Source organism: Colius striatus, chromosome 1 (genome assembly GCF_028858725.1).
Source record: "Colius striatus isolate bColStr4 chromosome 1, bColStr4.1.hap1, whole genome shotgun sequence".
Taxonomy (NCBI): Eukaryota; Metazoa; Chordata; class Aves; order Coliiformes; family Coliidae; genus Colius; species Colius striatus.
In genome coordinates, this window is record NC_084759.1 from 138,382,724 (window position 1) to 138,408,208 (window position 25,485).

Genomic DNA, 25,485 nt, shown 5'->3' on the forward strand with positions numbered 1-25,485 from the left:
TATTTTGCAGAAAGAAAAAAAACCAAAACATAACATTCCCTTGTAGATTTCTCAGTCAACAGTATTGTGTATTTCCCAAAATAAATCCAGAGTTTACAGTATTAGACCAAGAAAAGCACTGATTCTACATTGAGTTGAACGGACATTGTGTCATTCACTCAGGGAGCTTCAGAAGCCAAAACACAGTCAATCCATATGGCAAAGTTATGCATTTGTCAGTATTTACAACATCCTTATTCCAACAGTACTGTTGCAAAGTAGTGTGAAAAAACAAAACCACACCTCAAATCCAACACAGCTAGTCACATACCAGACTTCTTGTAATGCTGCTGATGAAATTCTCATCATTTTCAAATGGAAATTAGAAATCACTATTACATCATTCTGTAAACAAAACAACCCCCCACCACATTCTTTTGGTTAAGTAATCAAAAATAGATTCTTATTTTATTCTGAAAGAAAACATAGAACTTGTAGATTAGCTGTTCCTATTACTTCACAGCCATTAACTTGTATTTTTCCTTGAATATTTTAAAACACTGTCTATCAGAACACAGTTGTTTATACCTTTCATTTTTGGAGAGAAATAGTATATAAAATTGATCTCAAAATAAGTAATTCCAGGTATAGTAAAAAATACTATTCAATGGTACAAAATCTAAGTATTAATGAGACCATTCAAGAAATGTATTTGAGTACCATTCTTCAAAGATGGCTTCATACTCCATCGTATACTTATCCTTGCTTCAGAACAAGCCATTCATAATGTATTAATTTGAACTTAACATTACTTACAAGACAGCTACAAATGCTTTCCATTTTTAAATCAGTTTTATTCTCAGTTTAGCACTGTACTTTTTCAACAATACTCCTAATAGTTAATTTCAATATCCACTTTAACCCACTAAGAAAACTGAAGCATAGCATTCGATAATCAAATATTTCTTCATCTGAGTATCATGAAAACCTCCCACACAAAACCACAGATGTCTAGGTAAAACTTTCCCAGGAACATTACAAAAGCACAGTAAAGCAGTTTGGACTTATCTAATGACCGCAATACTATCTCCTCAACAAAAATAAACCAACTTTGATAAAAATGGCAAAAATTCCCCAATAAGAAGTCATATTTTTCTGTTGTCATTTCAGAGCGATGTTATCATGATATCTTAAGAGACTTGGAGACAGAGAATGAATCAGTCTTGTCCTGGTGTGGTCAACAGAATACATCAAAGAACAATTCAATCCTTGACTCGTCCATCAACGTTTGGAATTATTTTCTTCTAGTTTCATCAATTTGATGGATTCATTCACCAAAACTAATAGCAGCCCATCTTTCATACACAACAGTTCAGAAGACGAATATGCCTGAAGTGCACCAGTCTACAGACAGCACTACAGAGCAAAACAACTCAAGTTCAATTGTTGAACTATACTTCAGTTCCTTGCAAAACAAGAAGTGCCACATGAAGTCCTTAGCAGCACGTAGATGTAAGTAACTCAAGCTATCATACAGCTAATTAAAGGGCATCGTTGATCTAAAGAAAACATATTCAGTATTTCTCCCTCAAAAGAATGACTACCAGGTTTATATGATGTACAGGAGAAAGTAATAAATAGTAATTTGGTTTTGTTTGGCTAGACGAGTTTATCACAATGCTCTCTTTTTTTTTCAGGAAAAAAGGAGGAGGATAGAAGGTGAGGGGAGACATGGAAGAAGAGATGGGCTGAAGAGTTTATTTGCTATCAAAAGCACATTAGTTCAATGCTTAAATATCATCACTTAAAATATGTTGCAAGTGAGCAGGCACACAAACTACTTCCTCTATTTTACAACCTTAGAGAAATTTATCATTAGTACATTATAGAGGTTTTTAAACATACTTGTTGTTACCATGATTATAAGGAGTTGTCCCTAGTGCTCCCTCTTGCTTTTTGCTTAGGGAAAAAAATAAGCATATAGAAAAATAAATAAAGCAAAACATAATTTGAAATCTTGACTTTTCAATATTTAGTCTCGTATCCTGGGCAGGTCCTAATTTTGACAGAATAGCAGAAGATCCTGAAGGGTTCATTTCAGGCTGCAGGCATTTGATACTGAGCTGACCTCACAGTATTTACATTCCCCTTAGGAAATTTTGGCATGTAGTCCAACTGGGGAAGTTCATGTCTATCACTACTTGAGCTACCAGTGCTAGAAGCAAGCAGAATAACAGTGAAAACAGTAGTGTGAACAATAAGGGCACATATATAGAAATAAAAATACAAGGAAGAAGACAAAGAGAAGGTCAAATATCAGATTAAAAGAAGAAATGAAGAGACAAGAATTGGAGACTTTTTTCTGACAGAAATAAATCCTTAATAAATAAATCCCTATTTTTTTTTTCAAACTAGAAGTGTAGACACGCGTTTTAATTATTAAAAAGCAAATTAATTCAACTCAAGGAAAATGACCTAAATCAGAAGAAATATTTATCTCTGCACAAAACAAAATAACAGCTGCCAGCAACAGCTTTGTCTGCATTGTGTTTGAGTTTTTCTTCCAGTAGTCACATTTGACCATTCCCACTACAGTTTCATTAGATACATGTTGAATCCAGCAGTTAAATTCAAAACATACTCACTTCCATTCATTACAATTCAAGTCCCTACTGCTGCAAAGAAATTAGATAGGAATACAATAGCCAGACAACAAATCCTACTTTCATTTTTTGTACAAAAAAATGCTTATCACATCCTCAAACAAGTGAAAAACTATGTTTTTTCTTTACAGATTCTCTCTGTCAGCTACATAATCTCCTATATAGCAGGCCAGGTGAAATTGTACAAGAGACAGAGGTTCTGAACCAACTCAAGATTAATTTCTTCACCTCCTTTAAAAATGAAATTAAAAAGTTACAATAATTTCTCTGAAAATCCTATTTCCAATTGCACACAGCAATTTTAAAATAAAGCGATAAAGCAGCTGAAATGCAAGAGTTCTCATACAAGTTAATGTTGATTGTGATACCTTTCTAAAACGACAGTACCTTCAATCCTTGTTAAAAGTCTGAGAAGTCTCTGAATGATTTAATAACTTACAAATAGCATCATAGAAAGTTGAAAAGAAAAACCAATTCCATTACTGAACAATGACTGCAAAAGACTTTCTCCCCTTCTTATATAAAACCAGGACGCTAATAATTTCAGCTCCTCAGCCTGATACACACTCTCAGGTAGCCCAAGCTCAAATCACGGGCTGTGAAACACAACCAGTCCCACTTACAAACTAATAGGATATCCCTGCTTTCCATCAAAAGATTTTTTTTTTCTAGTTATGTCTCATTTCACATAGTTCTTGTAAAGCTAAAAAATTTTCAGTAACTTACATATGTGAGCTCAAAATAGTTTTGAGGCAGCAGGCGCCCAAACAAAACATTATAATGAAGTGGATAAAGCACTGGCATTTGAATTGACTGCTGAATTTGATAGCAGTTTTTGTTGTTTTAAACCACCAAGTGAGTAATTGGAGGCAAAATGAATCCTGAATATCTTGTTAAACAGGTTTGGCACTCTCACCTGAAGCTGAAAAAAAAACCCCACAACACAGTGAGCACCATTCTGAAGCGTGCTGCAAAAACTCTTCCGTGTTTAGCTTGGGGTACAAGAATAAAGAGCACTTCAGGAAAAAAAATTAAGATTTTTCCTGATGTCTAGAAATCTTTTATTTTTCAAAAGTGAGGCAAAATGCAAGTGTTTCATGTAAGAAATTTTGAGTGAGGGGCCCTTGAAAGAAGCATAAAAAACAATGTGTCATATATATCACACACAGAGACTTACATACGTACACTTAAAAAAACCACTACTGGCAGTGAGAAGGGCAAAGGATGCAGTTTCATTTCATTTATACTTAAACTCTTTAGTCATGATAGTAGGTATTCACTTGACTAAATAATTCAAAGACTTATGCTGTTTATGTAAAACACCCATTGCATTCAGAGAGAAAATTACATAGATTTAAGGTTTTGTTGTCAGTTGATGTGCTTTTAAGAACAAAATTTTTCTTAAAAAGCTATTGTGGCAGAGACAGTTTTAACCACAGAAAGTTTTTAATTCAATTTCAAGAAAAAACCCTTCAATTTATTAATTGAATTATCAGACAGACAGGAGTCATAGAAAAAGAAATATAATGCTCAGTATGAAATTATATAAGTCAAACTACTTTTTCTAGCAGTGTTACCACAATTGGCATTTTGCATCCTTCTACTCTCATCTCCACACTACACTTCAAGGTAAGGTTTATTAAGTGGCCTTGCCACTTATCAGTTTATTTTCATGTGAAGTTAAACAAAAGGCAGGATAGAAGCAGGAGACAGACCATATGGCTAAGATCAGAACATTCTAGCATGTTAAGGTTCATCAGTCTGCTGTAGCCCCTAGGTACACTTCTATAAAGAGATAAGAAACCCTAAGTCAGTATTTTTTACTGACCATCAACTACAGACGGGTGACTCAAGACTAAGTAATATGTATTTTAGGCTTCCAAAGTTTCAAATTTGTTGTAGAACAATTTTAATAACTATTTCTTCCCTGATCAAAGATAACTAGTAAGCTACACTCAGAAATGTAAGAGAGCTATTTTTTCCTAGGTGTTCAGTTCAACCAACTAAAAATGTATTAGTTGAAAAGTCAAATGTTTTAAACTCTACAGCTACAATAAAAAAGATGACTCAATATTTGTATGCTTATTAATTGAAAACATCTCAATGTTTCAGATCGAGTAAGCAACTGATACCCACATCAAACACAGAAGTTAGAGATCATATCATAAAAGAGATTTAATATCAGAACAGATTATATGAATTTCTAATGAGGCTTAACTTAAATCAGAATAATGATGCAAGTTAACTGTTAAAATAAACATTTGACCTTATGACACTGATTGCTCAAACATTTTTGTCTGTAATTTTCTTTTCAATCTTCTGTACCAAAATATATGAAAGATTTCAAACAAGAGGTTTTTAATTTATCTGGAGGATTTTCCTTATGTAGAAAAAGACACAAAACTAAGGAACCTTAGAAAATAGTGTGGCCAACATGCAGAGACAACCAACCATCCAACAAGATTTCCTATAGTCTTAGCTAACTTTATAAAAAAAAAAATAGTTATCCTTTTCAACATTTGAATTAAAAGTGTTTTTTCTTCTCCATAGGTATTTGGGAGCACCACTTGTTGGTTTTGTTGCTTACAACATTTTCTAATTGAGCTTTCTGTCCTTCTTATAAACCTTAAGTCACTTGTTTTTACACATCCCAAAAGATACTCTCAAAAGTTATATATGTTAAGACATGAAATTGCATAATCTGTAGAACTTAACAAAAAAACAGACAATAAATAAATGACAGAATATTGCTAGTAGTACAACTCAGATAAAAGCATCAAAAGCTGTATGTTTTTTTCCAGGATTTATACAATTTCTGTAGTCCTACTTACTCAGCAAGTAGTAAAGAACATACAAGTTTCCATGAAATACTGGAATTGAAAGATGGCAAAGATGGCATTTTAAGTGAAAACTTTCACCTGATGTTCTCCCATCAAAAACCTTTGTTTTCTGGGACTCCTTCTGCCTGGTCTAACACACTGAAATGTTTCCAGTTAATAAAGCACAATGTTAATTCTTCTACTAAATATGACTTATAATAGATTCTGAAAGATAAAAAAGCGGAAAGTTAATTTTAAAGGATAAGTTGCTTGGCAATATACTTTTCCTGACAAATAATTGTTCTTACTAAGTCACCATGGAGAGAGTCATGAAGAGCTAAGTTTCTGAAGCCTGCTGAAGATGCAAGTGGCTAATTGTTTATATAAAGCTCTGAGACCATCACAGGCCACACAGCCATTCAGAATGCTGTGTAAAAGCCTTTTTTCCACTTCACAGACTTCAAGCGAGTATTCAACTTGAGTTTTGCATTTTTCTGCTCCAGACCTACAATCTCTCAACCAACTATTCCCAGTACTGGGAATCAGGAATCTTTCCCAAAGAATTTTACTGGAGTGCCTATGCTATCAAGTTCCCATCCACAAACTTCTACTTCTGAAGGTTGCTACTGATGCAACTTCTTCCTCCTCAACATGACTGTGTGAGAATACCTTCCAGTCAACCAAATGCAAGGGCGAGTGAATTGAACAGAGAGAAATCTTCCACATTCAAAAGACAGAAGAGAAGAAGGAAAAAGAAGACAAAAGTGTTTAAATTTAGATATTTACTTACTGAAACAAAGAAAAAACACACATACAGGCCCCATGTTGGTAGAAATACCAGCAGTCAGGACTGTGGAGCTTTGCTTCCAGCCAGCGTTTGCCTCAAGCTTCATAGGAGTTTTCACCCTCTCTCACAAGCACACGGAAGTGTACTGAAGATCGCTCTGAACTGCCAACTAAAGTGTATCTCAGGTTTAATGAAAGTGTAATTCATTATAATAAGAGCCAAGTGTACCATAAACATATGCAGGAAAAACAGGCTTAGCGCAACACCACAACAGATGCCTGACTTGATCCAGTACAACAAAACATTTGCAGGCCACAGAACAAAAGTGGGTGCAATTCCTTTAAAGTTAAAAGCAGATCATGTGCATCTGGCAAAATTTGGACTTGTAAAAGTTCTATCAAATAGTGACTAAAGCAAGTAGACTTCTCTGTTGGCAAAGTTAACAATGTAACTGCCTATCAGTTCAGGTGGTTTTGGAAGTGTCCTTCAGTTCCAGGTACCACAGGACACGTGTACCAAAGTTGGGGAGAAGAAAAAGAACCCTGACACAACGGGAAGATAGAATACTGGTACAGATACCAAGATAATTGTTAAGAGTGCACATCAGTTATCTATTTTTACAAAGGAAGGAGGAGTTGGGGAAAAAAAAATCATTTTAGTTATAGAATAATGCAGCAGCCACCTACATGAAAAGCTATGATTGATCAGCATTTCCTTTGCTTTTCACTACCCTTTCACACATTGTAGGTACCAAAAGTGAAAGACCATAGAATAATTCACAGTAATAAAATCATTAAGTATGTATTAGTTTTATCTCCTCTTATCATCAATTAAGGTAAAAGTTTGGGAAGAAATATTACCACTTCAAAAACAAGGATCTAAAACTAGGGAAGTTAACTTACTAATTTGTTAACAGCTACCAAAAACCTTGAGTGTCTTCAATGTCCTTCTCATAGATTTCAACATTTCATGTAACAAATTACATACAGATTTTTTCTGTATGTTTGAATCATTACCCATTAATTCTTATTAGTGTTTAAAAAAACTGGTAATTTAAAAAAAAAAAACAAACAAAACAAAACATTAAGATCCCTCATGGTTTCAAGTCTGTCTTAGTAAAACTAAAGTATTCAAGGTATCACCCAATTTAGAAACACATTTCAGGAAGGAGACAGCTCAAAATATCACCCACAGACGTCACAGTCAGAGAGAGACTTTATAAGCACAGTAATTCTTAACATTCACATTTGATATACTACCTGCCAGACTAATTTTGAAACAGGTTCATAAGCCAGGGGTAAGAGGCTCTGCCAGACCTGCACACAAGACAGACAACATGTTTTCTCAGAGTGAACTTTTGCCACCCTTCCCTCTGGGAGAAATTCCATTGAGTTCGGGCCTAGGAAATCAGCTCTCACTCCTCCTCTTCCTTTTACCGTCTTTCCACTCCTACAGCTCCTTTATGCCTGGTTTAGCCTCCACTTCTTCCGCTTCTGAAACTACTCCCACCCTTTTAGCCTTCTCCTTCAGTACACTGCTACCTCTTCCTTCCACATCCACCCCTCATAAGTTCGTTTTTGGATGCAATCAAACTCTCCTCCTCTGACCCACACATTTCTTTCTATGTCTAGATCCCTCCCACTTTCATACCCAGCTTCCGCATTGCAGTATTTTTGGTTCTAAAATAGTTCAGCGGAATAAAGAAGTAAATGTTAAAATTGATAATAAATTTAAAGGCATTCCTAAAGAGTTTTCATTTTCTGAACAGCTTTGCTCACTACTACAAAGGTAAAAGGCAAAGGTCTGTTCACTGTAACGTTATGTTCCAGTTCACCCATCTAGCCATACACTATTATTTAACCTAGAGCTCACATCATCTAAGAATGAACCAAATGAATGCCAGAAATAAACTCCAGTCTTTCCTTAATTTTAGTTAAATAAAGGTTAGAGGTAATAAGAGAAGAACTAAACTTCTGATAGGAATGCTGTGCCGTGATTCTTATTGTTGGAGGAACACAGATTGATTTGTCCTTTTTTTTCAACTTCCATTTTTAATTTCAAGAAAAGGCTTCTTTACAAACATGACTAGTTGTTCTTTGATTTTTCTGGGGAAGACCTTAGATGAATGTTAGAAGACCTTTAGAATGCACATTAAACACAAAGGTTCAAACAAAAGCTGAATTCTCAGCCAGCTCAGGTTTATTTTAGTAACCAACAAATTCAAGCCTGAAAAAGATCCTATCCCTTTTAATCATTTAATATATTTTTCTTATCTTCCCAATTTTCAAGGTACATGCCTACTACAAAGCAACCCCGCATTAAAAACTGTCTCTATATAAAACCTCTATTTGATGCAGCCGTGTACTCAATTCAGCTTTGGCCTGGGTTTGTCAATGCCTTGCTTCAGCAAGCAATAGGCAGAAATACAGAAAAAGGTAAAACTTGAACACAAAACCCTAAAAATTAAACTTCAACCTTTTGTATTGACCAGAAAGTATTGGCTCTACAGCAAAGTTAAAAAATAAAATTCTAACATGCAGACAGTTATCTCATGGTATTTCTCTGAAAGCTGAACTTGGTAGATTGATGCAAAATTGCTCAAATACCATCCCTGTACTGATTTTTTAAAACAACTTAATTAATCACCTAAATAATATAAATCTGTGTTAAAAAAAAATAATCAATAGAAAAATACTAATGTATGTTCAGAACCACTGAAATAACAAGAAAACCCAGAAAAGGCAAGCAGAGTAAGCAAATGCTTGAGTTCAGACAGTCAGGTATTTAAAGTGTTAAAACCCAACAATAAGAGTTTCTTAAATACATGCATATGAATAAACATCCACAGACATGTACATATACCTGTAATTTTATAGCACTCAAAAGTAGTACCCTGGTGCCTAATGACTATGTAGTCATCACGAGGTACTAAAAACATCAAATTGAAAATTCTCATTGATCTTAACAGGTGAGGAGTCTCAAGTCCAGGACGTGGTGGGTACTTCTCTATTGACAAGTATCATACTAGGATTGTCACACATGTCCATTTCCTTACGCACTTACAAATAACGTAAGTAACTTAAGCTTCCTACACTACTATCCAGTTTAAATCTGCTTTGGGGATAAAGCCCTTAAATTTTCAGAGCTTAATGAGTGCTTGATACACTAAGCAGAATACTTCATTGGACTTATTATGAACAGAACAAAATAATACCTTATATTTTTCAGGATACTGTATCATCGTTTTCAAACTGAGGAGCTTTCCTGTATCTTGCTTTACTTCACAGTACAAAAGATTCAATAATTAACTGATAATAAACTAATTATTAAAAGTTATATTTGACTGTGTCAATTCTGCAGTCATACAAACCTATATTCCAGGTTAAAAGTTTAGTTATTGTACAAGTGATATTTGTAATCCAAACCATTACTTCAGAAAAGTTTACTGATGGAGTTCCCATTAGGTGATGGGAAAGCACTACCTGTGCACATTTCTAACACTAAGTAAACAAAACCAGACTTTTTCCACTCTAAAAGAGACAAAACACTTTTCTCATGAGATGTGATTACAGTCTCATTCCTACACATATCATAGCATTACATATTTTTTTTTACTCTAAATATCAACCAACACCTTTTGTCATCTGCATTACAAAGGATGGGGAGGATGTGGAGGGAAGGTTTTGGTTGTTATGAAGTATTAGAATTTTTCTACTAATCCAACAAAATTGCAAAAAAAGTCAAAGTTCTAGCCAGCATCAACTTACTAATACAACCCCACACTAAACCATAACCACCTTATGTAATGGGAGCACCTCCTTATCCATCCCTGTTTTAGAACACCTTTCTTTGGAGCTAGAACAAATTGTGTCATGTGGAGAGCAAAAAAAAAAGGTATGCAAAATAGTCACCAAGAAAAAAATACGGTATCCTTTAAAAATAAACACATTTCAATGCAGTCTGTATCCTGAGTCACTTGTTTGAAATGCCAGTCCAGGGAATGTTAAGATTTAGCTGACGATTATCTCCTCGACATTATCCCAATTTGATTATACAGTGTTTACTACATCAAAGCCAGAAAAAGCACAGTAATAGATTCAGCGACACACCCACTTGGAACACTAAAAACCTATTATTAAAGAACCATAAAAATAATTTTCAAAAGGTTTTTATTTTCAAACACAGTCTAGCATAAGATCTTACTATAAGGTAAGGTTGTTACAATATTTTTATTCAACCCACATATTTGAAGCTGTGCCTCAGAAGTTAGGTGAAATTATTTCTGTGATCAGACAACTCGACTATTCCTCTTGTCTAACTCTCTTATCAGGCACATTACAGAAATGAAACGGCCAAGTTTCACATGGCTGAATGCATCAATAGCATGTCATTAACATTCATTTCCTTGTAACTTTGTAACTTACACTGGAACTTAAAACCAGCATATCTCTTTCAGACCTGACCATGAGTAAGTTTTCAATTTTTTTACTATTAACATAGTTTTATAATGCTGTAATCAACACAATAAGCATTAACATTTAGCAAAACAATACCCTCAAATGAGCAGGTTACCGCTAAAAATCCACATGGGAGGGTGCCTGTATATCACAAGGCCACAACAACGTGCACTATTTTCCACTCATGTGGGAGTACCACAGTACTTTAGACTCAGACAACCAGAATTATTATAATCAACACATCATGCAAAGTTACATTATAAGATAGTGATTATAAGGCTGTCACTCTGTCTACCTTGGCTCTCACTTCTTCCCTAGCACCAGTAGGGCTGAATGCTGGACAGCATGAAAAGGAGCAGCTGTCATTGGGTAGAAGTTTAAATTCAGTCTGAGAGGCTACACAGCAAACACGTATTTAACTAAGGATGCCAAACTGGTTGTAACATATGAATCTCTCAGCAGGCTTGACAGCACTATCCCTCCTGTCCTCCTACATCTATCTAATCACAGAAGTGTTGTTTGTAGAACATGTTTTCAAAGATGCAGCTCAACTTTTAAATATAAACAAAGCTATTTCGTCTTGGCTATCAGCAAAACAATCAGTTTAATCTTAACAGTTATGGTAACACCTTGAATACAAGATCTTAACTTGAATACAACCTACTACTTGGTTAAGTTGGGCATAAGTGCATCAGCCATGCTACAGCAGTTGTGCACATATTTTTTTTTTTATTCTTAGAAAATTCAAGTGGCTATTTTCCAGTTACTATAGCTAACAAATTGTTCACAGGTTTATTCTACAAGAACAAATTCCACCTGAAGGTAGAGAACTTCTTTTTATGCTATATACACCCAAATACAGCTTGCTTTAATTTTCACTCATCTTCATTTAATAACCTGAACAGAACACCAGAGGTGTAATCCTCAGCACACTCCTGTCCTCCGTCTGGTGTCTTGTCAGTCGCTATACAACAATAGTGTTATGTAAATCACAAGAAGGCAGAAAAGAACAGTAAAGCAAACATGTCCCCTGTTAACAAGAAGTCTCCTAGAGAATAGCGGACCAGTTCTGACCCGCTTTTCTGGAGCATTATTTGTTTTTCACTTTTGTTTAGGATCAAATCAAACACATTCCTATATGAAATAAACTATGCAACATATATGTAGCACCCATCTAGAGTACAACTTACACAGCAGAGCTACCTTTTGCTCAAGATTAAGACACAGAAAATCCTGCAGCCTATAACCTCTATGACTATTAGTCAACTTCACTCATAGAAGTTAGTCCACTGATGACACTATTAATTTAAAGACGTCAACCCAAACACACAGTGTAGTGAGTAAAAACATGCCAATGATTTGAGAAAAGTGTGCAAATTGTTAAACGACAGAAAAAGAAGCATATTAACTGGACAAATATATGTAGATGTCATCTTTAAAATTTTCTGGAAAAGGATGGTTTGACTATGTGGAGAGGAAACGTTTGTATAGATCTGATCAACGTGAACTGTGGACTTCTACATTAAGAGCTCTGTTTCCATGTCTCTCATTCAAAAAGCCAATACATAGAACAAGTTTGCCACAGTGGACACACTCCTCAAAACATACTAAAACATGAAAAAAAAAAAAAAGAAAATCATTGTTACATGCAGAAACAAGAGGTCCACAAAGAAAACAGTCTCATTAAACCTTCAGAGTGGCTTTAGACAACATAATTACTAGAGAATAGGGCTGAATCAAGACTCTTGTCCCAGCAATGAAGTAAGATCTTGCCTTTAATGTAAGATCATGCCATTTATGGCATCACAGTGGACACACACAAATGCCAAACAAACTCAAGGTATTCACAGCTTGCAAGGACAATTGTTGCTAGATGGTTACACTCACTGCACAAACTTCATTTGACTCTACATCCTTAAGTAGATTTAAATGAAAGTATTAACACAAAACGTCAAATTGTTCTAGCTGTGCAGAATTCAGTACACAAATGACTACAAACACTATGAAAAGCTTTTAGATTTATGGCACAATATTTAAATTCATCTTGGGATACATTCAAGATTACAGCAACACTCAGACAAACAAATCAAAAATTATAGTATTGTGACAGATTAACAATCAACTTACTTTACATAATATCTTGCACCTTCAAAAGTGTAAGCTTCCTCCCAGCCTGTGGGTAAGTCTGGAAAACAAGTAACAAAACACTCCAATTAACTTTTGAAATTATGCTAGCCTATTCCCTAAAACTAACATAGGTAAAATATTGTGTGTCAGATTACACATGTTGAAAGCTTTAGTCCTATAAACAAATATCTTAGAATTGACTTACTGTACTGTCTTAGTTGAAATTCTATTATCCAAAAGAAGCTACAAACATGAAAATCCGATTTTAATTTCTTTTTCTCAAATAATAAGGATTTAAGTGTGCCCTTATTTAACAGCATTTCTTCCTTTGACCAGTAACAAAGTCAGTCATCTCCAGATCTTTCTGCCTTGAACTTCAGTAGCATCAAATTACATGACAGGCGGAGATCTAAACAAAAATCAATTTACCGACTTAGTTGTACATGCAAGTCACAAGCATCTTAACAGGCATGATATCAACTACACCACAGAGCATTAACATTATATTATCATAATTCCACCACTGTTGTGGCTAACAGGTGTTCCTGTAGTGTTTACAACTCTATTCAATTTTACCTGAAAAATATTTCAATGCAAATCTAGTGGAAGAATTGGGAATCTTTTCCTGCCCTGTTATTCACTCTGAAGAGTCAGGTGTCCACATATAAAAACCAAACTACTACCAATGGCCATTTTTGTTCCAAGTAACAGCTTTCTGATATAACACAAGCTCTGAAGATGCTGGGCATCTCCATGTAACTCTAAATACATTACTACCATTAAAGGTTTGCCTCATTTAATAAAACCAAGAATTGATATGTAGGACTCTTTGATTGAATTATAAAAGCAAGAACGTATTTCCTAATCAAAAGGAAAAAAATACTCAGTCCAGATCATTTGTGTTTTTTTCACCTCTAAGTTTACTTATTTGCTCTGGCTGGCTTTTTTTCTTAACTCCTGTCTTCCCTAGAACGAAAATCAAGGTGTCTTTCAGTAACAGCACGGGGCAAAGTACAGCAAACAGGAAGTCTCTTTAGCAGAACTATTTATGACTGCTGTAAGACCTTTGCAAAAAATACCTTTCCAGTGCTGAATATCTTGAGGAATAAGAAGTATTTAAATTCATAATGGAGGACAAAGCTTTTCTCACTGTCTAGTAAATACCTCACAGTACTATTTGCTAAGTAGCTTTACAACAATACACACTTCCAAAAGAACTGTTACTCGCTCAAATAATTGTTTCTCGAGAGATGACATATTTTGAACATATTTTGAACAGGTTTCACTCAGGACAAAACAAGATACAAACCCCATTAGTAATCTGTTTGATTTTATCTCTGTATAGAGAGATTCATTAACATACATGTGAATGAGAAAATCTAAAGAAACGGATTTGTTTTGAAGACATTTCAGTATTTGAAATAAATTATGGTCACTCTATCCAAGGTCATGCCTCACTCTTGTTTTCAGAAACGAGCTTAATTTACCCAATAATAACTCTTCTGTGTTACACACAATGCTCCAGATACTCAAAAGCAAACTACATTTCCTTTAGAAGGCACTTAAAGGAACGAACAAATGAGACGCTTAGAAAACTGCTGGGAAATCACCATCACTTAAAAGAGATACTGGTTATTAGTTTAAAAAAAAAAAAAAAGAATGAATACTCTATCAGATGGTGTTAGTGTGCAACAAGCAAAGCACTTCACATACATCTGCCCCCATATATATTGCTGTAGTTGAAGGCCTGTTTCCCAATTAATCCGGGTGCTGAAAGCAGGGAACACAGGAGCCTGATAGCCATCACTAGTTCTATTTCCCAGCATTAAATGACTTCTTACAAACCAGACTTCACTGAGAATCAAACTGGTGAGCTCCTACAGCCAGAAACCTGTGCTTTTTAAACTATTCTCAACTAAAAAAAAAAAAAAAAATAAGAGAAAAAAAGAAAAACCCAAACAAACCTGCCTGCAGTTTTCTTAAAAGGCTGTTTCAAATTTCTTAATGCATAAGTATTAATCAAAGATAAAAGGCAAATTGTCTCATATAGTGCAATTCACTTGCACATTTTCCTGAGATTATCCAAATGATTACATACATAAAAACAACTGTACTTATTACTACACTCCACCACCTCCCAGTGGCATATGTAGCCTGTGTGCAATTCCAGTAGTCAGACTTTGGCTCTGGGTCTCCAGAGTGTCTGCTGTAATCCTCCTCCTCCAGCACCTCCTGCTGCTACTTCTCCAGAGTGGAATAAGCAGCAGTAGCAAAGAAGACCGATTTCACCCTCCTCCCTCCAAGTTATTCCTAATGTTTCAGTCTCTTTTCCTCCTACCCATTCCACCTCTCAGTCACTTTGAAACCACCCACACTCTCAGCCTAGATGGAAGTGAAGGGAGGAAAAGGGTTTCTAGGTGACTACTGAAATCAGCCTCTGCATTTCTAGTATACCTATCGCGGTTATATCTAGGTACTGCTGGAAACAAAAATAAATGAGTGGTTTAATGCTAAACTGAGAAAGGATGCTATGCAGGTGAATACCAGGGTAACCTGTAAGACGCACGGCAGGAATAAGACGGTCTCTAATGGTAACTGTATAATATGACTGGGGTGATATAAGGCAACAGAAAGCAAAGAAAGAGAAATTACACAGACACGGACGGAAAAGACGGGTGCAAAGGAGAAGGTTTACAGAAAGAGACGAGGAGCGCGGTGATAGCCAGCTGGACACGAGAGACTGCACCGTAATGTCATTTCTGATCAATCTGGTAGCAAACAACTGCGAGAAGTCAGAGGAGCACGGAAAGCATGGGATGAAGAGTTGTCTCGGGTGGCCGCGGAGGCACCGAGGTGGCTCCTCGAGTCGGGCGCTCGGGGGCAACGGGGCGAAGCCAGAGGCGCTGCCCGCGCGGGGAAGATGCCGCGGGGCTGAGCTCACCCGGGGGCTGTGGCGAGCGACGGCAGCCCGCGGGGCGGCCAAAGGAGCCGTGGGGCGATGGGCTCGACGAGACCCCAGCAAGCGGGGAGGGAAAGGGTGGCGCTCGCCGGGCGGCCGGGCGGGGGCGGCCGTGACGGGGAAAGGCCGGGGGCCCAGTTGCCCCCGGCTGGGGCTCCTACCTGCGCTGCGACGGTGCCCGGTGATCACGGCCTCTCCGGTCAGCGGGTGCAGCCAGGTCGTGCTCTTCGCCTCCTCGCTACAGGGACGGACACACATACCGAGTCAAGCAAGGCGCAGCCCCGTTGCCCCCGCCGCCGCCTTCGCAAATCCTCCCCCCCCATCGCTCGCCCGCCCCTCCCGGCCCCCCGCCCCCCCAGCCCAGCCCCGCTCCCCTCCTCGCCGGCCCCCCGCTCACTTGATGAAGAAGACGCGGCCGCCCTGGCTGATCCCGTAACTCCAGCTGCCGGGCAGCGCCCGCAGCCGCTCCGCGCTCAGCTCCGCTGGGGCCGCCATGGCCAAGCCGCCGCCGCTACCAGCGCAGCCGGGGAGAGCCGAGGGGAGCAGGGAAGGGAAGGGGGGGGAGGGGGGGGGGCGGGCGCGAGCACGAGCGAGCGCGTCCCCGCTGCCGCCAACACCTTGGGGAGGGGGGAGGGCGCAGCGCGAGGGGGAGGGGGCGCAGCGGCACGCCCCGTCCCGCCCCGCGCGGGCCCGCCTCTCCCGCCGCGGGGGCGCGCGCGCCGCCCTGGCTGGCTGCCCGCGGGGGCGCGCCGCCCGCCCCCGCCGCGGCCGTTGGGGCGGGGCGGGGCGGGGCGCGGCGCGACGGGGGCGGACGGAGGGTTCCGGCGGGGTGGCCCGCGCTCGGGACGGGTAGTGAGGGGCGAGCTGCGCGGTGATGTGGAGCGGCGCGGCGCCTCGACCGGAGATGCAGTCGGCAGACTCAGCTCGGCACTGTACAGGCAGAGGGGCGGCGAGTGGGCTGTGGTCGCGGCCCGGCGGGTGCCAACGGTGGTGCGGGGGAAGGAGGAGGCCTCGCCTGGACGGCGCGGGCAGACAGGCTCGGTCGGGTACCGATCAGAGGAGCGCGGAGGCTGAGGCGGTCCTTGCCGCAGACACAGAGCGGAGCCAAGCAGAGTGCGTCTCATCTCGCCGGGGATGAATCCCGCGCTTCTTGCTGTGGTAGACGGGGGTGCCCCGGCACTACTGAGGTGCACCGCGCATCCCACTCGATTGAGCCTCAGATGTGAGACACCAGCTCTGATCACCTCTCCTCGAGTTTTTAAAAACATTACAAGAAATTAAAACTTCTGTCGAATTTTCTCCAGGGGTGTAGATGCTCTCCCCATACCCTCAACTTCAAGCTTTTAAGCAATTTCTGATCTAAAGGTCCAGTCTTCAGATGCAGGAGTAAGATGTCATAATTTTTCTGCATGTAAACAACACTGCCTGTGCTGTGTGCCAGTCCTCCAAAAGTAACCTAGGGTATGACATGTTTTCAGTGTTAAGGGAGGTGGTAGTAACTCAAATAAAATCCATGCATGCCAAAAATGAATGTTTGTGTACCATTAATCACATAAATAATCTGATTGCATATGCATTTACACATAGAATCACAGAATCTTAAGGTTTGGAAGGGACCTTGAAAGATCATCTAGTCTAACCCCCCTGCCAGAGCAGAACCACCTAGAGTAGGTGACACAGGAACTCATCCAGATGGCTTTTGAATGTCCCCAGAGAAAAAGACTCAACAACCCACCTGTATGCCTTTGATTTTAGTTACGCATAGCAAACATAAATTACTAAAACTGCGTTGTGGCCATGATAACTGCTAAGAGAGTCTTGCTTATAAAACCACTTTCTGAATGAGAAGTAAAGCTGGGAAGTCTGATGTTATTCCCGTGCCCACAAAAAAAAAAAAAGTTTGAAATACACAGCTGATGGTATGCTGCGTAAGCAGCTGTGTCTTCCCTCCCATTCTGAACACCTTGAGGAAAAATAAAATTTGACAGAAAAGCTACTGTGTGGTGTCATCCCCACCGTGCTGTGTGGTCAAAGCCTTGAAACCCATTTGCCCCACACAAGGTATTCCAGATCTGAAGAGTGGTGAATATGTGAGCAGATCTTAGTTATCTTTAAGTAACTTAAGGGTATAAGATAAGAGTTCCTCATTGTCCAAAAATGCTCTTCATTTCCACTCACCATTGACAGCATCGGAGATCTATAGACTACCAAAACAAAAGATACGCTGGAGAAAATACAAGTTATTCTATCAACAGTTCCCTTCTGTCCTAAGAGCAAATGCCCTTGGATGATGAGTAAAAAGTGAATAATGACTCTTCCTCCAAAAGTCTGTGGAAAGCTGCTTGACAGCAGCCTGGGGGGAAGTCACATGTGTTGTGGGCTCCTGATGTAGTGGTCATACCCTGTCACTTCCTCATGCAGCCTAAGTGAAGCAAAGAGCAAGTACTCTTGATCTCCAGAACATTGGATACCTTCCATCATGCAGAATCAGTTTTCTTCTCTAGCAGAGGAGAACATGTGGCACAGCTAGTCTTATACTTGTCCAGATACACAAGTTAGGTGTTTAGGTACAATTTAGGTGCATAAATACTGCCTATTCCCAGCATGTACTTTGCCAAACAGCTTCCTTAGGCAACCAAATTTTGCCAGTACCTTACCTTGCAGCCTTTTTTCTGCTATGCATATGTTTACAATTGGTGACATTTTGGTAAAAAACAAAGAGCATGGTACCTAAAGTATGTCAGAGCCTGACTGAATTCTCAGGCAAGGCATTCCTCCATGTGCCACAGACATCTGATAAATCAACCTCGTTTAGGCCACGTCAAAGAGAACTTACAAGATTAGTTTCTTTGTAACTCATAGCAAACAGGTTGGTGCTAGAGTCCTACCATAAATACTAAAAAAACCTCTTCAGCCTGAAGGGTGAAGGGTATTTAAAACTATGTCATTCTCTTCTCAGGAAGATGCTTTTGCTCCAAGCTACAAGCAGTTCTGAAGCTGAGACTCTTGTATGAGTACACTGAAGGTGCTCCTTCTCCCTATTTGAAGTCACTTTATTTTGCAAGTATAATTACTGGGCTATGGGCTGGTGACATGACTTGCTGGTCTCATGCATAGGAAGCTCATCTAGACAGCAATGGAAAAATCTTGGTCCAACTCCATTTCTCAGGAACTCGTGTTTTTTATGTTGAACAGTCATCAGTATTATAGGAAAGCACATTATGACTGTATTTACAGACGCTAATCCCGCTCATGGTGATTTCTGGGAGCCCAGAGTTTTACCATTTTGTTGAATGGAGCTCATAAACCCCAAAGAGTATGTGGAAAACCATACCTGCTGGTGCCAGCAGTTTTTCTTTCAGAAGGCTGTTGGTGGTTCCACAGTTAAAACTTTTGTTTCAAAGTTAGTGTAAGAGTTTGACAAAAACAAAGCACACACTGAGTTTCACAATGTTTGGTAAGAGTACGTGTTTTCTAGTCAGGTAAGTGCTTGAATGCTCTTAAAAGAACGACTTGACAATAATATTTTTTTTTTGAAAGCTACATCACTAAGGGGAGTAAAAAGTCTCTTTAAAAGCAGTTTATATCACCATAACAACACCATGCATAATTTAAGATACTACATATTGTACCTTTCATATTATTCTTTTTTACTATAAAAATGAGCTAATGATTCCAAATCTGAAATTGGTCAATACAGAGAAATGTATGAGGATGCTCCCATCTGGCCAACAATTTTTTTCTCAGAGGAGCCAAAAACACACTGTTGAAGTGATGATCACCACTGACACAACTATTCTCTGCTTTCTGCAAGTATAGCCTGATCTGTCTGCTTCTCCTGTCACCAATGGGAAGTGGATAGAGGATGTGGACCAAGCTTGTTAATATGTGTGTGAGATGGAGCCCTCTCACCAGTGTATTGATCACCCATCACTGAGAGCTTGGGATAAAGTAAAAACATGGCTCCACTGAGCTTTTTTGCATGGTTCTCCATTCAGATACCACCTGTTTTCCTTCCTCTTTCACCTCCCTGTGACAGCAGCTTTCCTAGCAACTCCCTCAGGGACAGGGCGTACTAAAGGAGTAGTAAGTTTATTGATGTTTTGTAAAAAATCCTTTTGCCTAAGTAATGTATTCATAATAAAAATATTTAAAATTCTTGAGGCAAAAGAACCCTGCCCACAAAACAATGAATCCCTTCAAATGAGATTAATTAAAAACCAGCATTGGGAGAACATTCATTGAATAAGAATCAGAGAAATCCACCCACACCTCTCCCAATGGATATGAGGTGACAACATATGATGAGCCAAGAAGAATAGGTCTACATCTAAGCGTAGCATCTGACAAAGGCAGTAGCCTGTAAAGCAGGGAGTGGACTGCAGTCCCAATGCTCCACCTAAAACCTCTTTCCAGAATTATGTTTGTCAGGATTGAATCTGTGTTTTCTGTCAATATGAATCAAATTGGATGAGATTATTTCTCGGAGTCTGTGACTTTTCATGCTTTATCCTGTTTAACTAGCAGGATAATATGATGCTTAACATTGCAATATTGCTGGTGGTACAGTTTTATGTTACACATTCTCATGAGGGAGCTGCTTGCAAAGGGTGGATTCCTTTTTACACCATCCCTAAACATGAGTTTTCTTGTCCCTGTACTGATATTTCAGCCCATGGTGAATTAGATCAGTTTGCTGATCTGGTAGAAAACAAATCACAAACCCTTTCAAATAATTCATTTCTCATCAGATAAATAAGCTGATACAACTCGTCCTGCAGTCACTTGATAGCTAGATCCAACACATGGTGTGAGAAGAGAAAAACAACTTCTTTTAGGCTACATTCCTCAATGACAGAGGAGGGGAAAATTCAACAAATATGCTGATTGACTTTTACTGGAGTCATTATCTCTGTGAAGATGAAAGGAACAAGTAGTGTAGGTCAGAGAAAATAAGAAAGAGGAAAAAAAACCTATCTTACACAGCCTCTGCAGGCAGCTCTATTGGTAGAATGAAACTCCTTTGCTCTGAGTAAAGAGCCAGCTAACAGTTCAGGACTCCTGTCTGGTAGCTCTGAAGGCTGCAAGTTTTTCTAGGGGTCATTGGTACAAGTGGTAGAGTAGTTCTCTTCTGGGTTAGTGTAAAGTATCAATCTGACTGAACAAGCATCGGGTCATTAGCCTTCCTGTCATCAGCATGAGATATCCTAGCAGACTGTTTTCACAGGCTGTGAGATACAGAACTAAACCCTGCACTTACTCAGGCAGTAGAAATAAAGCATTATTTTCCAGTTGAAGAAGTTTTGCAATCTATACTTGGCAGAAAAAGCAGCTTTGTCATTTTAAAAGGTTTGTTTTTTTTTTTTAGCTGCAATTAATGATTTCACAGGATCACAGAATGACAGATCACAGAATCTTAAGGGTTGGAAGTGACCTCAAAAGATCATTTAGACCAACCCGTCTGCCAGAGCAGGGTCACCTAGAGTAGGTGACACAGGAACTCGTCCAGGTGGGAGACTCAACAATCCATTTGGGCAGCCTGTGCCAGTGCCCCATCACCCTCACAGTGAAGAAATCCTTCCTTGTAGTTCTTTGGAACCTCTTGTGTTGCAGCTTATACCCGTTGCCCCTAGTCCTATCATTGGCCATCATTGAGAAGAGCCTGGTTCCATCCTCCTGACACTCACCCTTTACATATTTGTAAATATTAATGAGATCACTCCTCAGTCTCATCTTAACTTAAATTGTGTGAAAATTTTGTAACCTTTTGGGACAGCGAATCCTTATATGAGGCTTATTTCTCTTAAAGATCCTGTCAGACTAATACAAAACAAACTCCAAAGCCAGAGCATGAGATTTGCTTTTCCTTAGCAGGCAACATCAGAAAAGCAAAAGGGTTTATTACTCTCTGAACCCGCATATTGACCGTTTTGTGCAGTTTTGAATAGACAACACTCTTTTTGTAAGAAGTATCTTTTCCAGAGACTTGTTCAATGTACTGTCCATGCCACATACATCACGATGAACTTCTCACCCAGTCTTCCAGCCTGAATTAATGGATATCATAATTGAGATCTCCAGGTTTCTTTTTCTGATTGTATAATATTCAATATCTCAAAAAAGATTGGGGCCTGAAGATCAAGAGCTGCTTTACTAGAACCATCTTTTCTTCCTTTTCCAACCATTTCAAGGCCTTCTTGTTCAGGAAACTGTCAAACCAACTACAACAGTGTTTGTCTGTGACTTTCACACAGCAGTCAAATAACATTTTAAAATCATGTTTATTACCAGGTTTAGTTTAAAATAGTATTAGGAAGGAAAGAATTTGTGAGGTGAATACAGTGATCTCAATATCCCACTTGTCCTCTAACTAGCAGTTGTGTAGCCACAGCTGGCTGAAGCTAGGGAATTTCATCTTTCAAATAACACTCTTATTTGAATCATCCAGAAGAAAATCATATACAGTAGAACACAAATAAATTATCCGTTTCTCAGCTGGCTCCTCTGTTTCTCAGTTCTCTTCAGTATCTGGTAGACTTCAGCACTTGTTTTTGCTCACACAGTCCTCTTCATTGCTGCTGTCCAACTCCTCAAAAACCGTCTCTGTTTCAGACTCTAGGAGATGCAGAAGCTTTCTCTGTTCTGGAAGAAGCAGATAATGACCCATATTTCCCCTAAGACTTACCTTTCTTCAGTAATTGCTTGAACAAATAAGCAGAAACTTCATGTGGAATGTGTAGAAAGGCTTCACCTGTGGTTTGAATTATGTAAGATATCAAGAGCCCTATGGCTGCAAGGCCTTTCCCTTATGTGATTTTTTCTCCTATGTACATTTTTGCCCCTCCCCCTTTTCTTTTGCCTTTAGTGGGGCTCATAAGAATTTGCAGTATCTTTGCATTCAATACTGCCAACAATATAATGAATTTTAAGCTATCTCCATTTATCTTTCAGCAAGTGATAATCTGTTTTCAGAATAAGGCGAAGTCATAGTGTGATTCGCCCTTGATGTTTTTGAAGACACCCTTGTTGCAATCTTGATGACATTTTCCATAAAACGATTATGTTGTGGATACCTTGGCTGTGAAGAGCGTGAAGTGATACTATTTTTGTAAGACATTTAACATCATAATCAAATCATGGTCCATTTTCTGTAATTACCACAGTTGGCGTAGTATGTATGTCAGTCTTTATGGATTAGACATAAGATATGCTACAGGATATAGCAGTGATATTCTTTAATAGTATTATAGCAGAGTAACAGGAAAAATAATCTATTTTTGGTCTGTAATTTTCCCAGCATCATGGGCAAATCCAGGCTACTACTTAACTTGTTGATCTAAAGTTTCCTTGAGTATATTTAGATACAAGCTGATATCTGTTCCAACATTTGTTATGTTATTAACAGCACTCACCTTTCATTTATCTTAGAACTTTCTTTCTGGACTGACCTGTTTACTAGAATTTCTTATGTTGCTATATTTTCATGTATTTCAGCTTTCCTATGCACATCTTTTTAATTTTATCTTCATTAACTCTTATTTGTCCATATTTTCACCACTCCCAATGGGAGGTAAGGTCAAGTTTTATTATTTCACATTTGTTTCTTTTTAATCTGATTCCTGTTTTACTTACAGTAAAAATACTTTATTCATTGCATGACATGAGTTTTACCTATTTGTGCTGAACAGGTATATAACTAAAAGTTATTGAAACTTTATTTGCAAGATTGTGTCCAACACATATTCATTGTATTTCAGGTACTGACATTGGATTTTTCTAGCAAAATGAAAGTGTCTCCTAAGACCACTTTTATAGCAGCAGTGGACTAGTCAATATAGTCAATGTAGTCTATGGTGCAGTTGTTATTTTGATGAAGGTGCCTATATCCAGTCAGCTGGATCACACTTTGAACTGTTCTGACTATATTGAGTTGCAGTCTGTTAACAACAATGGGATTCTTCCCCAGGCAGAAGTAGAGACCCATCTTGTAAATTACTGTGGTCAGAGGAGACAATCCCATCTGAAGCATAACTATCATTTGAACAGTTCCCACAAAGAACCATCTCATATAGAATATTTCTTTTAAAGACACTTACAGTCACTGACAGGAAGCCTTTGCAAAATATTTTAACTTTTTAGCAATATAGCCGTACATTTTCTTCCAATAAGTCTCTTTCATTTTTTCTTGAAAAGTCACTTTGGTTGATTGCATTTTTTTGACTTCACCTCTGAATCTTGATATCTGTTCTGCTTCTTCATTTTGTGATGTGATTCTGTAGCATCAGCTGACTTCCCTTTCAAAAGCTGTAATCAGATCTAGCTTGGTTCTGCAGCCAAGTTAATTGTCATAGTCTTTACTAAGCACTAAGAACTACTAAGAATGGTAGTTATAAGTTTTTTCTGAGTTTTTTTTGGGTCTCTTCATCCCTATAATATATTGATCTCAGGTCTGATTTTGAAAAATAACACAATTGATAGTACTTTCAAAGATTTTCTTTTTAGTTTCAGTTATACAACTGCTGTCTCTACAATATTTAAGTCTTTCCAAGAGTACAACATATTCTCAAATATCTATAGCACAGAATTTCTCATTTGCAATCTGGTGCATCTGGGTCTTGCAGTACTCAGAGAGTTACCTTAATTCATCTTTCTTTTCATCAGTCCTATCTCTTTTTTAAAGAAAAAATGAGTTATTTGATTGTATCTCCCCCAAATACTACCTTTATTTCTGGAGAATTTATTTTACTTTGAACATTTTTAGTTTCTGCTTCGTAGTGTTCTCCAGTTACCACTTCTTCTAGTCTTTTACCTCTTTGTGCTGTTTCTTTTTTTACCTCTGTTAGCACTCTGTTTTTAAGTTGCAGTAAAGAAAATGCCAGATTAGTGATAAAAAAAGACTTCCTTAATACACAAAGGGGGAAAAAAAGAAAAGTAACATACATATATATGTAGATACAAAAGAAGAAGGAATTTGTGAAGGAGAAACTAAAAATGCTCCACTAAGCCAGTTGCTGACACCAGGTATTACTGACAACAGTTGCGATATTGGAGAGCGTTCCATCCTCTAGAGCAAGAGGTCATTCAATTACAACCAGAAGCCCAATGTTCTTGGTCTTTCTAGTTCTCACGTAATCTTGGCTGCTAGTCTGTACAGCAAGTTTTATGCTCATATAGTTCTGTCATACTCTGTATATTCTCATATACTATTGTCATTCAAATGTTATTCAACACTTTCTTCATTTGTGGCACTCTCGTTTCCAGGGGAGGCAGGAGCCCTGTGTGACAGCTTGTATTCGCTGAAAACATGGCTATATTTCATTAGATACTTAGTAGCTGACAGATCACACACAGTCTGTAACTCCTTGGTTAAATATTGTTGTTAATACATCTCTTTTTTTCCCAGTTATTTCCATCTATCCCAGCTTGTAGCAAAGGTTAACCCAGTTTGATTTGTACTAGTTTCCTTTTATCCTTATACTTTCAGTTTTTGGAAATTAAATTTTCTTTATTGAGCAATATTAATTTTTTTCCCATAGATTTCTGCATATTTAAAATATCTTGTTGTTCACTTAGAATTAGCATCCCTGCAATCCCTGTAGGTTGCACCCCATACCCCTCTCTTTTAATTTTTTGGCATGAAAACCCAGAAAACTTCTGTTTTGTTTGTTTTTACTGAAGAATTGCTATTGTCTCC

General features: G+C 38.4%; 1 protein-coding gene across 7 annotated transcripts in view; it reads right to left on the reverse strand.

Annotated features, from left to right (window-relative positions):
* PLEKHA5 (pleckstrin homology domain containing A5) overlaps nucleotides 1-16,332 on the reverse strand; it is a 166,699-nt gene extending 150,367 nt beyond the window's left edge. For all 7 annotated transcript variants that reach the window (XM_061988854.1, XM_061988853.1, XM_061988850.1 and 4 more), the window contains exons 1-3: nucleotides 16,189-16,332; nucleotides 15,953-16,029; nucleotides 12,833-12,890 (exon numbers count right to left, since the gene is read on the reverse strand). In XM_061988854.1, the coding sequence (XP_061844838.1) occupies nucleotides 12,833-12,890; nucleotides 15,953-16,029; nucleotides 16,189-16,286 (233 nt within the window). In that variant the 5' untranslated portion in view covers nucleotides 16,287-16,332. The remainder of the gene's footprint in view (nucleotides 1-12,832; nucleotides 12,891-15,952; nucleotides 16,030-16,188) is intronic.
* Nucleotides 16,333-25,485: the final 9,153 nt, after the last annotated feature.